At 40.3% G+C, this 17,303-nt stretch overlaps 1 protein-coding gene across 3 annotated transcripts in view; it reads right to left on the bottom strand.

Annotated features, from left to right (window-relative positions):
• CHD1L (chromodomain helicase DNA binding protein 1 like) overlaps nt 1–17,303 on the bottom strand; it is a 71,887-nt gene extending 54,584 nt beyond the window's left edge. The window contains exon 1 of one of the 3 annotated variants that reach the window (XM_069602557.1): nt 17,095–17,303. Coding sequence is in view for 1 of the 3 variants with exons in the window: in XM_069602531.1 (XP_069458632.1) it covers nt 17,095–17,227 (133 nt within the window). In the remaining 2 variants the exon portion in view is untranslated. Of the gene's footprint in view, nt 1–16,731; nt 16,898–17,094 lie in introns of those variants that run through there. The other 2 variants (XM_069602531.1, XM_069602546.1) reach the window with 2 other exon arrangements.

Raw genomic sequence — 17,303 nt, 5'->3', positions numbered from 1 at the left:
CAAGTGAGCCTGAATAAGTGGCCAGTTTCACCCCTTCATGTCAGGGTGGAGATCAGACACTGAAGAGAAACTTGCAAACAGAGGAGGCCAACCTAAGCAAAGAAAAGCAGGGGGAACTGCCCCAGAAGTAGCAGATGCAAGATTAAAACCCTGCTGTCAAACTGAGACTGTGCATTTGGGGGGCAACTGTACATATTGGGAACAACTACAGCTGGAACAAGGAAATATCTGACACTGAACTGACTCCACACTGCCCACAACAGCTCCAGAGACATTCCTAGATATACTGGAGGACTTTCTGAGTAGGCAACTCGACTAGCAGGAACACAGAGGAATCACACGAACATTCATCTACCTACCACCATATATATCCCTCTGCTTCTTATTGAAATATTTAAAAGAAACTTTTTTCTTCATTATTATTTTTCAATTTTAAAAAATTTTATTTTTTAATTTCTCATATTTCAATTCCTATTTTTTTCCTCTCTTCCCCTCTTATTTTTCTTTTTTCTATCTCATACTGTCCTAATACAGTTCTTTATGACTCCTTTAGCTTTTTTTATAGCCTACTTTCACCTTTCTACAAAAAAAAAATCTTAATTTTGAAATAAATTCTGTATTTTTACATTGTGCTTTTTAGAGTCTAATTTTTATTCCAGGTTCTTAATTTTTGCTTTTCTATCTTTTGTTATTCATTTTGTATCTTTAAGAGCCTAATTTTTAGTACCCGTTTTCACTTTGGGATTTGATTATTGGCTTGATTGCTATTCCCTTTTGACTCCTTTTTTCTCCTCCTGGTCACCTCTTTCTCCTTCCTCCCTATTCTCTTCTCTATATAAACTCTGTGACTCCCTTTGGGTATTCCTGGCTGTGGAGAGTTGTTTCATCATTAACCTACGGGTTTTGTCTTTTGTGCTATGTGGATGGAGAAGTCTTGATGCTACTGTAAGATGTCAGTACTGAAACCCAGAGGCAGGAGGCTCAACTCCAGAACTTCTGACCATCATAAAACTCCTGACAACAGAGAACATTAATACATGAGAGCCCACCCCAAACCCTCCATACCTACACTGAGTCTAAGCTCCACCCAAGAGCCAGCAAGCTCCAGTGCAAGACATCCCAAGCTAATCCTCCAGCAAAACGGAACACAATCTTGAACATTAATAGATAGGCTCCCCAAAGCCACAGCAAATCCACAGATCCCCCAAAACTCTCTACTGGACACTGCACCGCCCTCCAGAGAGATGAGATCCAGCTCCATTGACCAGAACACACACACAAGTTCACCCCATCAGGAAATCTTCACAAGCCACTGGTCCAACCCTACCCACAGGGAGCAGACTCCACAACTAAGAGGAACTACAACCCTCCAGCCAGAAGAAAGGAGACCATAATCACAGCAAACAAAATGAAAAGCCAGAGAAATACCCAGCAGGTGAAGGAACATGTAAAAACCCACCAAACCAAACCAAAGAGGAGATAGAGTCTATCTGAAAAAGAATGCAGAATAATGATAGTAAAGAGGATCCAAATCTTGAAAACAAAATCGAGATACAGATAAGCACACTAGACACATGGCTTGAGAAGATGGAAGAAATGCTTAGCAAGGATCTAGGAGAAATAAAGAATAGTCAATCAGCAATGAGCAATGCAATGACTGAGATTAAAAACACTCTGGAGTGAACCAACAGTAGAGTACCTGAGGCAGAAGAAAGGGTAAGTGAGCTGGAAGACAGAATGGTGGAAATAAATGAAGCAGAGCGGACAAAAGATAAAAGAATAGAAAGAAATGAGGACAGTCACAGAGACCTCTGGGACAATGTTAAGCACCCCAATATTTGAATCATAAGCATCCCAGGAGAAGAAGACAAAAGGAAAGGGCATGAGAAAATATTTGAGGAGGTAATAATTGAAAACTTCCCTAAAATGGGGATGGAAATAGCCACCGAAGACCAAGAAGCCCAGAGAATCCCATACAGTATAAACCCAAGGAGAACACGCCAAGATACATATTAATCAAACTAACAAAAATTAAATACAAAGAAAAAATAATAAAATCAGCAAGGAAAAAGCAGCAAACAACTTGCAAGGAGACTCCCCATAAGAAAACAGTCAATCTTTCAACAAAAACTCTGCAGGCCAGAAGGGAATGGCAGGATATACTTAAAGTGATAAAAAGGAAAACCTATAACCAGGATTACTCTACCTACCAAGGATCTCATTCAGATTTGAAGGAGAAATCAAAAGCTTTCAGACAAGCAAAAGCTAAGAGAATTCAGCACCACCAAACCACCTCTTCATCAAATGCTAAAGGATCTTATTTATACAGGAAATACCAAAAAAGGTTTATAGAAACAAACCCCAAACAAAATGGTAACAGGTTAATACTTATTAATATTACCTTAAACATAAATGGGTTAAATGCTCGAACCAAAAGACAGAGACTAGCCAAATGGATACAAAAGCAAGACCCCTTTATATGCTGCCTACAAAAGATCCACCTCAAACCTAGGGACACATACAGACTCAAAGTCAGGGGCTAAGACAAATATTTCATGCAAATGGAGACCAAAAGAAAGCAGAAGTAGCAATACTCATATCAGATAAAATAGACTTTAAAATAAAGACAGTTATAAGAGACAAAGGACACGTTGACAAAGAAGTACATAATGATCAAGGGATCAATCCAAGAAAAGAACATAAAAATTGTAAACATATATATGCACCCAATATAGGAACACCTCAATACATAAGGCAAATGCTAACAACTATTAAAGGGGAAATCAACACAATAACACAATAACACAATAATAGTGGGGGACTTTTAATACCCCACTCACACCGATAGACAGATCATCCAGGCAGAAAATTAACATGGAAACACAAGCTTTAAATGATACGCTGGACCAGCTGGTCCTAATTGATATTTCAAAAGCCAAAAACAATGGATTTCATCTTTTTCTCAAGTGCATGTGGAACATTCTACAGGATAGGTTACATCCTGGGCCACAAATTAAGCCTTGGCAAATTTTTTTAAAAATGAGATCATTTCAAGCATCTTTTCTGATCACAGTTAAGATATCAACTACAGGAAAAAATAAAAGAATCAAAAACACAAACATATGGAGGCTAAACAAAATGCTTCTGAACAACGAACAGATCACTGAAGAAATCAAAATGGAAATAAAAATATGCATAGAAACAAATGATAATGAAAATACAACAATGCAAAATCTATGGGATTTAGTAAAAACAGTGCTAAGAGGGACTTCATAGTAATACAAGCCTACCTCAAGAAACAAGAGAAACATCAAACAACCTAACCTTAAACCTAAAACAACTAGAAAAAGAAGAACAACAACAAAAAACCCAAAGTTAGTAGAAGGAAATAAATCATAAAAATCAGAATAGAAATAATAAAAAGGAAATGAAGGAGACTATAGCAAAGATAAATAAAACTAAAAGCTGGTTCTTTGAGAAGATAAAATACAAATTGTTAGCCAGACTTGTCAAGGAAAAAAAGACTCAAATCAATGAAATTAGAAATGAAAATGGAGAAATTGAGACAGACAACACAGATATACAAAAGATCATAAGAGACTACTATCAGCAACTGTATGCCAATAAAATGGACAACTTGGAAGAAATGGACAAATTCTTAGAAAAGTATAACCTTCCAAAACAAAACCAGGAAGAAACAGAAAATGTGAACAGACAAGCATGAAAATAGAAACTGTAATAAAAAAAATCTTCCAACAAACAAAGCCCAGGAGCAGATGGCTTCACAGGTGAATTCTACCAAAAATTTAGAGAAGCGCTAACACCTATTCTACCCAAACTCTTCCAGAACACTTCAGAGGAAGGAAAACCCCCAAACTCATTCTATGAGGCCAACATCACCCTGATACCAAAACCAGACAAAGATGCCACAAAAAAAGAAAACTAAAGGCCAATATCACTGATGAACATAGATGTAAAAATCCTTACAAAAATTCTAGCAAACAGAATCCAACAACATATTAAAAAGATCATATAGTATGATCAAGTGGGCTTTATTCTCGTGAAAGGATTCAATATTTGCAAATTAATCAATGTGATACACCATCTCAACAAACTTAAAAATAAAAACCATATGATTATTGCAGTAGAGGCAGAGAAAGCCTTCAACAAAATTCAATACCCATTTATGATAAAAATTCTCCAGAAAGTAGGCATGGAAGGAACATACCTCAACATAATAGAAGTCATATATGATAAACACACAGCAAACATTATCCTCAATGACAAAAAATTGAAAGCATTGCCTCTAAAAGCATGAACAAGACAAGGGTGGCCACTCTCACTATTACTCTTCCACATAGCTTTGGAGTCCCGGCCACAGCTACCAGAGAAGAAAAATAAAAGGAATCCACATTGGAAAAGAATTGACTCTCATTGTGGATGACATGATTCTCTACATAGTAAACCCTAAAGATGCCACTAGAAAATTACTAAAACTTATAAATGAATATAGTAAAGTCACAGGATACAAAGTTAATACACAGAAATCCATTGTATTTCCATACTCTAAAATTGAAAAATCACAGAGAAATTAAGAAAACAATCAAATTCACCACTGCACTGAAATGAACAAAATACTTAAGACTAAATTCACCTAAAGAGACAAATGCAAAGAAATAGAGGAAAACAACAGAATGGGGAAGACTAGAGATCTCTTCAAGAAAATTGGAGATACCAAGGGAACATTTCAGGCAAAGATGGGCTCGATAAAGGACAGAAATGGTATGGACCTAACAGAAGAAGAAGATATTAAGAAGAGGTGGCAAGAATACACAGAAGAACTGTACAAAACAGATCTTCACGACCCAGATAATCACGATGGTGTGATCACTCATCTAGAGCCAGACATCCTGGAATGTGAACTCAAGTAGGCCTTAGAAAGCATCACTACGAACAAAGCTAGTGGAGGTGATGGAATTCCAGTGGAGCTGTTTCAAATCCTGAAAGATGATGCTGTGAAAGTGCTGCACCCAATATGCCAGCACATTGGGAAAACTCAGCAGTGGCCACAGGACTGGAAAAGGTCAGTTTTCATTCCAATCCCAAAGAAAGGCAATGCCAAAGAATGCTCAAACTGCTGCACAATTGCACTCATCTCACACGCTAGTCAAGTAATGCTCAAAATTCTCCAAGTCAGGCTTCAACAATACGTGAACCATGAACTTCCAGATGTTCAAGCTGGTTTTAGAAAAGGCAGAGGAACCAAATTGCCAACATCCGCTGGATCATGGAAAAAGCAAGAGAGTTCCAGAAAAACATCTATTTCTGCTTTATTGACTATGCCAAAGCCTTTGACTGTGTGGATCACAATCAACTATGGAAAATTCTTCAAGAGCTGGGAATACCAGACCACCTGACCTGCCTCTTGAGAAATCTGTATGCAAGTCAGGAAGCAACAGTTAGAACTGGACATGGAACAATAGACTGGTTCCAAATAGGAAAAGGAGTACGTCAAGGCTGTATATTGTCACCCTGCTTATTTAACTTCTATGCAGAGTACATCATGAGAAACGCTGGCCTGGAAGAAACACAAGCTGGAATCAAGATTGCTGGGAGAAACATCAATAACCTCAGATATGCAGATGACACCACCCTTATGGCAGAAATGAAGAGGAACTAAAAAGCCTCTTGGTGAAAGTGAAAGAGGAGAGTGAAAAAGTTTGCTTAAAGCTCAACATTCAGAAAACAAAGATCATGGCATCTGGTCCCATCACTTCATGAGAAATAGATGGGGAAACAGTGGAAACAGTGTCAGACTTTATTTTTCTGGGCTCCAAAATCACTGCAGATGGTGACGGCAGCCATGAAATTAAAAGACGCTTACTCCTTGGAAGAAAAGTTATGACCAACCTAGATAGCATATTCAAAAGCAGAGACATTACTTTGCCAACAAAGGTCCGTCTAGTCAAGGCTATGGTTTTTCCAGTGGTCATGTATGGATGTGAGAGTTGGACTGTGAAGAAGGCTGAGGGCTGAAGAATTGATGCTTTTGAACTGTGGTGTTGGAGAAGACTCTTGCGAGTCCCTTGGACTGCAAGGAGATCCAACCAGTCCATTCTGAAGGAGATCAGCCGTAGGATTTCTTTGGAAGGAATGATGCTAAAGCTGAAACTCCAGGACTTTGGCCACCTCATGAGAAGAGTTGACTCATTGGAAAAGACTCTGATGCTGGGAGGGATTGGGGGCAGGAGGAAAAGGGGATGACAGAGGATGAGATGGCTGGATGGCATCACGGACTCGATAGACGTGAGTCTGAGTGAACTCCAGGAGTTGGAGATGGACAGGGAGGCCTGGCGTGCTGCAATTCGTGGGGTCGCAAAATGTCGGACATGACTGAGCGACTGAACTGAATTGAAAGAGACAAAAGACTGTATACAGAAAACTAAAACAGTGAAGAAAGAAATCAGAGATGATACAAACACAGAAATATACCATGTTCTTGGATTAGAAGAATCAATATAATGAAAATGCATTTACTACTCAAAGCAATCTATAGATTCAGTGCAATTCCTATCAAAACTACCAATGGTATTTTTCACAGAACTAGAACAAATAACTTCTCAATTTGTATTGAAACACAAAAGACCCTGAACAGCGAAAGCAATCTTGAGAAAGAATGGAACTGGAGGAATCAACCTTCCCAATTTAAGACTATACTACAAAGCTACAGCTATCGAAACAGTATGGTACTAGCACAAAGTCAGAAATATAGATCAATGGAACAAACTAGAAAGTCCAGAGCTAAATCTACTCACCTATCCAGAGCTTACCTTTGACAAAGGAGGCAAAAATATATAATGGAGAAAAGATAGCCTCTTCAACAAATGGTCCTGGGAAAACTGGTCAACTACATGTAAAAGAATAAAACTAGAACACTTTTTAACACTATACACAAAAAATGCAAAATGGATTAAAGACCTAAATGTAAGACCAGAAACTATAAAACTCTTGGAGGAAAACACAGGCAGAACACTGTCCATCATAAATCACAACAAGATCCTCTATGATTCACCTCCTAGAGTAATGGATATAAAAACAAAGATAAATAAATGGGACCTAATTAAACTTAAAGGTTTTTGCACAATGAAGGAAACCAAAAGCAAGGTGAAAAAACACCCCTCAGAATGGGAGAAAATAATATCAAACTAAACAAGTGACAATCTCCAAAATACACAAGCAGCTTACGCAGCTCAATATCTAAAAAACAAACAACCCAGTCAAAAGGTGGACAAAAGACATAAACAGACATCTCTCCAAAGAAGTCATATAGAGGGCTAATAAACATATGAAAAGATGCTCAATGTCACTCATTATTCAGTTCAGTTCAGTTGCTCAGTCCGACTCAATCACCATCTTCAGTGATTTTCAGTTCAGTTCAGTTCAGTCGCTCAGTCGTGTCCGACTCTTTGCGACCCCATGAATCGCAGCACGCCAGGCCTCCCTGTCCATCACCAACACCCAGAGTTCACTCAGACTCACGTCCATCGAGTCCGTGATGCCATCCACCCATCTCATACTCTGTCCTCCCCATCTCCTCCTGCCCCCAATCCCTCCCAGCATCAGAGTCTTTTCCAATGAGTCAACTCTTCTCATGAGGTGGCCAAAGTCCTGGAGTTTCAGCTTTAGCATCATTCCTTCCAAAGAAATCCCATGGCTGATCTCCTTGCAGTCCAAGGGACTCGCAAGAGTCTTCTCCAACACCACAGTTCAAAAGCATCAATTCTTCGGCGCTCAGCCTTCTTTGCAGCCCAACTCTCACATCCATACATGACCACTGGAAAAACCACAGCCTTGACTAGACGGACCTTTGTTGGCAAAGTAACGTCTCTGCTTTTGAATATGCTATCTAGGTTGGTCATAACTTTTCTTCCAAGGAGTAAGCGTCTTTTAATTTCATGGCTGCCGACACCATCTGCAGTGATTTTGGAGCCCAAAAAGGTAAAGTCTGACACTGTTTCCACTGTTTCCCCATCTATTTCCCATGAAGTGATTTGACCAGATGCCATGATCTTTGTTTTCTGAATGTTGAGCTTTAAGCAAACTTTTTCACTCTCCTCTTTCACTTTCATCAAGAGGCTTTTTAGTTCCTCTTCACTTTCTGCCATAAGGGTGGTGTCATCTGCATATCTGAGGTTATTGATGTTTCTCTCGGCAATCTTGATTCCAGCTTGTGTTTCTTCCAGGCCAGCGTTTCTCATGATGTACTCTGCATAGAAGTTAAATAAGCAGGGTGACAATATACAGCCTTGACGTACTCCTTTTCCTATTTGGAACCAGTCTATTGTTCCATGTCCAGTTCTAACTGTTGCTTCCTGACTTGCATACAGATTTCTCAAGAGGCAGGTCAGGTGGTCTGGTATTCCCAGCTCTTGAAGAATTTTCCATAGTTGATTGTGATCCACACAGTCAAAGGCTTTGGCATAGTCAATAAAGCAGAAATAGATGTTTTTCTGGAACTCTCTTGCTTTTTCCATGATCCAGCGGATGTTGGCAATTTGATCTCTGGTTCCTCTGCCTTTTCTAAAACCAGCTTGAACATCTGGAAGTTCATGGTTCACGTATTGTTGAAGCCTGACTTGGAGAATTTTGAGCATTACTTGACTAGCGTGTGAGATGAGTGCAATTGTGCAGCAGTTTGAGCATTCTTTGGCATTGCCTTTCTTTGGGATTGGAATGAAAACTGACCTTTTCCAGTCCTGTGGCCACTGCTGAGTTTTCCCAATGTGCTGGCATATTGGGTGCAGCACTTTCACAGCATCATCTTTCAGGATTTGAAACAGCTCCGCTGGAATTCCATCACCTCCACAAGCTTTGTTCGTAGTGATGCTTTCTAAGGCCTACTTGAGTTCACATTCCAGGATGTCTGGCTCTAGATGAGTGATCACACCATCGCGATTATCTGGGTCGTGAAGCTCTTTTTTGTACAGTTCTTCTGTGTATTCTTGCCACCTCTTCTTAATATCTTCTTCTTCTGTTAGGTCCATACCATTTCTGTCCTTTATCGAGCCCATCTTTGCCTGAAATGTTCCCTTGGTATCTCTAATTTTCTTGAAGAGATCTCTAGTCTTTCCCATTCTATTCTTTTCCTCTATTTCTTTGCATTGATCCCTGAAGAAGGCTTTCTTATATCTTCTTGCTATTCTTTGGAACTCTGTGTTCAGATGCTTATATCTTTCCCTTTCTCCTTTGTTTTTCACCTCTCTTCTTTTCACAGCTATTTGTAAGGCCTCCCAGACAGCCATTTTGTATTTCTGTTCCAAGGGTATGGTCTTGATCCCTGTCTCCTGTACAATGTCACAAACCTCATTCCATAGTTCATCAGGCACTCTATCTATCAGATCTAGTCCCTTAAATCTATTTCTCACTTCCACTGTATAATCTCAAGGGATTTGATTTAGGTCATACCTGAATGGTCTAGCGGTTTTCCCTACTTTCTTCAATTTAAGTCTGAATTTGGTAATAAGGAGTTCATGATCTGAGCCACAGTCAGCTCCTGGTCTTGTTTTTGTTGACTGTATAGAGCTTCTCCATCTTCGGCAAATCAAAACCACAATGAGGTGTCGTCTCAAGCTGGTCAGAATGGCCATCATCAAAAAGTCTACAGTAAACGCTAAATGCTGGAGAAGGTGTGGTGAAAAGGGAACCCTCTTACACTGTTGGTGGGAATGCAAAGTAGTACAGCCACTAGAGAAAACAGTGTGGAGAGTCCTTAAAAAACTCAGAATACAACAGCCATGCTGCTGCTGCTGCTAAGTCGCTTCAGTCGTGTCTCACTGTGTGACCCCACAGACAGCAGCCCACCAGGCTCTCCCGTCCCTGGGCTTCTCCAGGCAAGAACACTGCAGTGAGTTGCCATTTCCTTCTCCAACGCATGAAAGTGAAAAGGGAAAGTGAAGTTGCTCAGCCGTGTCTGACCCTCAGTGACCCCATGGAGTGCAGTCTTCCAGGCAAGAGTACTGGAGTCAGGTGCCATCATACAACCCAGCAATCCCATTGCCAGGCGTATACTCTGAGGAAACCTGAATTGAAAAAGACACATGTACCCCAATGTTCACTGCAGCACTATTTACAATAGCTAGGACATGGTCTGCAGTCCATGGGGTCGCAAAGAGTCGGACACGGCTGAGCGACTTCACTTTCACTTTTCACTTTCATGCATTGGAGAAGGAAATGGCAACCCACTCCAGCGTTCTTGCCTGGAGAAGCCCAGGGACGGGGGAGTCTGGTGGGCTGCCATCCATGGGGTCGCACAGAGTCGGACGCGACTGAAGCGACTTAGCAGCAGCAGCAGCAGCAGGACATGGAAGCAATCTAGGTATGTATCAGCAGATGAATGGATAAGAAAGTTGTGGTACACATACACAATGGAATATTACTCAGCTATAAAAAGAATGCATCTGAGTCAGTTCTAATGAGGTGGATGAACCTAGAGCCTATGATAGAGTGAAATAAGCCAGAAAGAGAAAGACAAATACTGTATACTATTGCATATACATATATATGCATATATGTGTGTGTATATATATATACATATGTATATATATATATGGAATTTTAAAAGATGGCACCGACAATCCATCCTACATACAGGGCAGCAAAGGAGACACAGATGTAAAGAACAGACTTTTGGACTCAGTGGGAAAAGGGAGAGTGAGGGATGATTTGAGAGAATGGCAGTGAAATACATACATTACCATATGTAAAACAGATGACCAGTGCGAGTCTGATGCATGAAGCAGGGCACCCAAAGCCAGTGCTCTGGAACAGCCTCGAGGGGTGGAGTGGGGTTCAGGGTTGGGGGTACATGTGTGTAGTGTACCTATGGCCAACTCATGTTGATGTATGGCAGAAACCATCACAATATTGTAATTATTGTCCAATTAAAATAAATAAAAATGAAATAAAAAATACACTAGAAGGAATCAATAGCAGGATAACTGAGACAGAAGAATGAATAAGTGAGCTAAAAGGTAGAATAGTGGAAATAACTGCAAAGGAGCAGAATAAAGAAAAAGAATGGAAAGAAATGAGGAGAGTCTCAGAAACATTAAACTCACTGACGTTTGAATGACAGTGATCCCAGAAGAAAAAAGAGAAAGAGAAAGGGTCTGAGAAAATATTTGAAGAGATTATAGCCGATAAATCCTCTAACATGGGAAAAGAAATAGCCATCCACGTTCAAGAAGCAGAGTCCCGTACTGGATAAACCCAAGGAGAAACATGGCAAGACACATATTAATCAAACAAACAAATACTAAATTCAAAGAAAAAATATTAATGCAAGGGAGATGCAAAGAAAAAAACATACAAGGGAATCTCCACAAAGTTATCAGCTGATTTTTCAGAAGAAATTCTGCAGGCCAGAAGAGACTGGCAGGATATATTGAAAATAATGAAAGGGAAAAACCTACTTTACTCTACCTAGCAAAGATCTCATCCAGATTCAAAGGAGAAATCAAAAGCTTTACAGACAAGCAAAAGCTAAGAGAATTCAGCACTACCAAATCAGCTTTACAACAAATGCTAAAGGAACTTCTCTAGGCAGGAAACACAAGAAAACAAAAAGACCTACAAAAACACACCCAGAATAATAAAGAAAATGGTAATAGGAACATGTATATTGATAATTACCTTAAATGTAAATGAATTAAATGCTCCAACCAAAAGAAACAGACTGGCTGAATGGACACAAAAACAAGACCTGAATGTATGATTCATCCCTGGTGGCTCAGATGGTAAAGAATCTGCCTGCAATGCTGGAGACCTGGGTTCGATCCCTGGGTTGGGAAGATCCCCTGGAGAAGGAAATGGCAACCCATTCCAGTACTCCTGCCTGGAGAATTCCATGGACAGAGGAGCCTGGCAGGCTACAGTCCATGTGATCGTAAAGAGTTGGACACGATGGATCAACTAAGCACACAGCACACTAGAGACTTACTTCAGACCTAAAGACACATACAGGCTGAAAGTGAGGGGGTGGAAAAAGACATGCCATGCAAATGGAAATCAAAAGAACGCTGGAATAGCAATACTTAGATAAAACAGACTTAAAAAGACTTACAAGAGACAGGGAAGGTCACTACATAATGATCAAGGGATAAACCCAAGAAGATATAACACAAAAATATTTATGCACCTCAATACATAATGAAAATGCTAACAGCCATAAAAAGGAAAACTGACAGGAACACAATAATAGTGGGGGACTTTAACACCCAACTTACATCACCTAGACAGAAACTAAGGAAACACAGCTTTAAATGCCAATATAGACCAGGCAGATTTAATTGCTATTTATAGGACATTCTACCTGAAAGCAGCATATTATACTTTCTTCTCAAGTGCACATGGAACATTCTCTAGGATAGACAACATCATGGGTCACAAATTAAGCCTCAGTAAATTTAAAAAAACTGAAACCGTACCAAGTATCTTTTCTGACCACAACATCATGAGACCAGAAGTCAGTAACAGGGGCTGCTGCTGCTGCTGCTAAGTCGCTTCAGTCGCGTCCGACTCTGTGCGACCCCAGAGACGGCAGCCCACCAGGCTCCCCCGTCCCTGGGATTCTCCAGGCAAGAATACTGGCGTGGGTTGCCATTTCCTTCTCCAATGCATGAAAGTGAAAGTGAAAGCTCAGTCGTGTCCAACTCCTAGCGACTTCATGGACTGCAGCCTACCAGGCTCCTCCGTCCATGGGATTTTCCAGGCAAGAGTACTGGATGTAAAAAAAAAAAACCACACAAACACAAGGAGGCTAAACAATGATACAAAATAACCAAGACATCACTGAAGAAATCAAAGAGCAAATTTAAAAATACATAGAAACAAATGAAAATACAATGACCCAAAATCTACGTATGAAGCAAAAGAAGTTCTAAGAAGAAGTTTATAGCAATTCAATCCTACCTCAAGAAACTAAGAAAAAACTCAAACAACTAACCTTATACCTAAACCAATCATAAAAATCAGAGCAGAAATAAATGAAATACTGAGTTGGCCAATGCTTCCTTTGAGTCTGTCCATAAGATACTATGGAAAAACCGGAATTAACTTTTTGGCCAACCCAGTAGAAACAAAACAATAGCAAAAATCAATGAAACTACAGCTGGCTATTGATAAACCTTTAGCCAGACTCATCAAGGAAAAAAGGGACAAGATTCAAATCAATAAAATTAGAAATGAAAAATGGAGAAATTACAACTGACACCACAGAAATACCGAGGATCAAAAGAGACTACTTAAAGCAACTATTTGCCAATAAAATGGACAACATGGAAGAAATGGGCAAATTCTTAGAAAGGTACCATCTTCCATGACTGAAACAAGACTAAACCAATAGAAAATATAAACAGACCAATCACCAGTAATGAAATTGAAACTATAATTAAAAATCTTACTACAAACAAAAGTCCAGGACCAGAATGGCTTCACAGGCAAACTCTATCAAACATTTAGAGACAAGCTAACACTCATCCTTATCAAACTCTTCCAAAAAATTGCAGAGGAAGGAACACTCCGAAGCTCAAGCTACAAGGCCATCATCACCCTAATACCCAAATCAGACAAAGATATCACAAAAAAAGAAAATTACAGACTATATCACTGATGAACACAGACACAAAAATCCTCAACAAAATACTAACAAACAGAATACAACAACATATTAAAAGGATCATACATCATGATCAAGTCGGCTTTATCCTGGGGATGCAGGGATTCTTCAACAAATGCAAACCAATATGATATACCATGTTACCAAATTAAAGAATAAAAACCATATGGTCACCCCAATAGATGCAGAAAAAGCTTTTGACAAAATTCAACACCTATTTATGATAAAAATCCTCCAGAAAGTAGACATAGAGGGAATCTTCCTCAACATAAAGGTCATATATGAAAAGCCCACCACAAACATCATTCTCAACGGTGAAAAACTAAAAGCATTTCCTCTAAGATCAGGAATAAGACAAGGATGTCCACTCTCACCACTATTATTCAACATAGTTTTGGAAGCCCTAGCCATTGCAATCTGATAAGAAAAAGAAAAGGAATCCAAACTGGAGAAAAAGAAGCTAAACTGTCACTGTCTACAGATGACATGAAACTATACACAGAAAATCTTAAAGATGCCAGCAGAAAACCACTAGAGCCAATCAATGAATCTGGTAAAGCTGCAGTATACAAAATTAATACACAGAAATTTCTGTTACTCCTACACACTAACGATAAAAGATAGGAAACAGAAATTTAAAAAAAAATCCCATTTACTACAACAAAATATATAAAATACTTAAGAATAAACCTACCTAAGGAGGTAAAAGACTGGTACTCAGAAAACTATTAAGAAACTAATGAAAGAAATCGAAGATGACACAAACAGGTGAGAGATATACCATGTTCTTGGAAGAATCAATACTGCCCAAAGCAACCTACAGCTTCAATGCAATCCCTATCAAGTTACCAATGGCATTTTCCACAGAATTAAAAAAAAAATTTTTACAGTTTGTATGGAAACATAAAAGATCCCAAATAGCCAAAGCAATCTTGAGAAAACCAAAATGGAGCAGGAAGAATCAGACTCTCTGGCTTCAGATTATACTACAAAGCAACAGTAATCAAGACAGTATGGTACTGACACAGAACAGAAATATTAGATCAATGCAACAGGATAGAAAGCCCAGAGATAAACCCACATTCCTATGGTCACCTAATCTATGACAAAGGAAGCATGTAAATACAATGGAGGAAAGACAGTCTCTTCAATAAGTGATGCTGGGAAAACTGGACAGCTACGTGTAAAAGAATGAATTAGAACACTCCCTAACACCATACACAAAAATAAACTTAAAATGGATTAAAGACCAGATACTGTAAAACTCTTAGAGGAAAACACAGGAAGAACACTCACATAAATCACTGCAAGATCTTTTTTGACCTACCTTCTACAGTAATGAAAATAAGGACAAAAATAAACAAATGGGGCCTAATTAAACTTAAAAGCTTTTGTACAGCAAAGAAAACCATAAATGAGATGAAATGACAATCCTCAAAATTGAAGAAAATATTTGCAAATGAAATAAATGAGATTAATCTCCAAAATAAAAATAAAAAATGAAAAAATCAGCCTGTACCTACTAAATATGCAACCCACTCCAGTGTTCTTGCCTGGAGAATTCCATAGACAGAGGAGCCTGGCAGGCTACAATCCACAGGGTCACAAAGAGGTGGATATGACTGAAGTGACTTAGCACCATCTATGCACTAAATATACTGAAGACTAAATGACAATAAGGAAAAAATTTATAGTTTCATAAAAATGAAAGCCCATTTTTGCGCTTCTCCCTCAGTCCTGGCCCCACCCTGGAAAAGAGAGAGAAAAAGAAATTATATATACAAACATATGCATGCATGCAAATGCCAAGGACTGGCAGGAAACATGATAGTATGTCATAGAATTATGTATATTACTGTTTTTCTTTATGCATAGAATATTACCCTAAATGTTTTACAGAAAATATGTACTACTTCTGTTAAAAAGGAAAAAAATCAGAAGAAAAAAAAAACACAAAGAATTTTTAAAAATACAAAAAATAAAAATGAAAATTCAGTAAGCATTTTTAACCAAAGAATAGTTTCTCGGAACATTAATTTATTCAAGCAGAAATAGGAATTTCAAGTTACAATATTGAATGGTTATTCCTCTGAGTATACTTATTTTCTACTTTTTCCTTTCTCCACACTACGCACTTATCCATGCGCACCACCAAACTTTCGTATTGGTCTATTTACCTCTTCATTCACTCACTCTAATTCTTTCAGGTAAACCTGCAATCTCGCACCTATCTTCTCAATTTTACTATAACAGCACATGTGTATACACATGTGGTCCATGTGTATATTTCTCCAGGTGAATTATCAACAGTCCAGTATCAATGTGCACGTTTGATCTAGCCTTCTCTCACACATCATAACATACCCCAAAACACATGCAAGGACAGGCAAACACACAAGCACGTATAAACTTTGGCTTTATAAACAGATAAACTTTACACCAAACACACAAGCATCAGACCATAAATTCACATTTAAATGGATAACACTCCTTACGAGCTTCCCGGGTGGCTCAGTAGTAAAGCAACCGGATACCAAAGCAGGAGACGCAAGAGACATTGGGTTCGATATCTGGGTTGGGAGAGTTCCCTAGAGAAAATGGCAACCCACTCTAGTATTCTTGCCTGGGAAATCCCACGGACAGAGGAGTCTGGCGCGGTACAGTCCAGGGGGTCGCAAAAGAATAAGACACGACTTAGCGACTAAACAACAACAAACAACTCTCCATCCTGTGGTCTCCATCCAGAAACGCGCTCCGCCTCCCTGCCTGAAGACCTCAAGGGGATGCAAGCTTTGCGCTTTTAAGGTTCTAGGAAAGGGCTAGTACAAACAAAATAGTTACACGCAAAAAAGCGCTGATGAACTTTGCTTAGTTGCATATTTCAAGTTATCACGTTGGAGAAGAATTAACCAGTGGAGAAAGAACTGTGCGAGCCGGGTAAACGAAAAAGAGAACTGAAGCTCGGAGACGAGTTCTGATCGTTTTACAGAAGCAACTAATTAAACGCCCCAAGCTAGGCCTCCAAACCACCGGAACACAAACTTGAAACCCACAACCTTGGGCGCCAGGACGGTCTCCGCTTCTTGAGACCTCTGGGACAGGGGCCTCAACAAGTTCCCCCTCCCCAGGGCCGGCGCGCCGGGTAGCGGGAGCAGCGGTCGGGGAGTTCCATTTCTCCCGCGTCCGCCGGCCGCGCGCGCAGCGCAGGCGGGGCAATGGCCACCCGGCACCAGGCGGGGTTCCTCTCCGCCCAGCCCCGCCGCAAGGGCGGGAAGGGAAGGCCCTGCTGTCCGTAGGTTTGAAACCGACGGGAAGGTCCACCCGCGGCGCCGCCGGACCGTTCCTGGCACCGGGGCCCGGGCGAGGAGAGTCCCAACAAGTCGGCCGCTGTGGGCGAAAGTGCGCCTGAAGCCACTGACCTGTGAGGCCCCACTGCCGCAAGTCCTGCTCCTGCACCCGCTCCCGCGGCGCCTCGGCTCGGCTCTCGCTCTGAAGAGCCAGAAGAAAGCCGGGCATGTCGCCCTCCGGGGTCGCAGCGCCCGCACGCTCCATCCAGCCGGGCGAAGCGCCGCCCTGCACCGCCCCGCGCCGCCGCCCCGCCCCTCGAGCTTCCTTCCCGACGCTCTCT

The sequence above is a fragment of the Ovis canadensis genome, chromosome 1 (assembly GCF_042477335.2).
Source record: "Ovis canadensis isolate MfBH-ARS-UI-01 breed Bighorn chromosome 1, ARS-UI_OviCan_v2, whole genome shotgun sequence".
In the NCBI taxonomy this organism is placed as follows: Eukaryota; Metazoa; Chordata; class Mammalia; order Artiodactyla; family Bovidae; genus Ovis; species Ovis canadensis.
The sequence above is the reverse complement of the archived record's forward strand: the minus strand, read 5'-3'. Positions and strand labels throughout refer to the sequence as shown.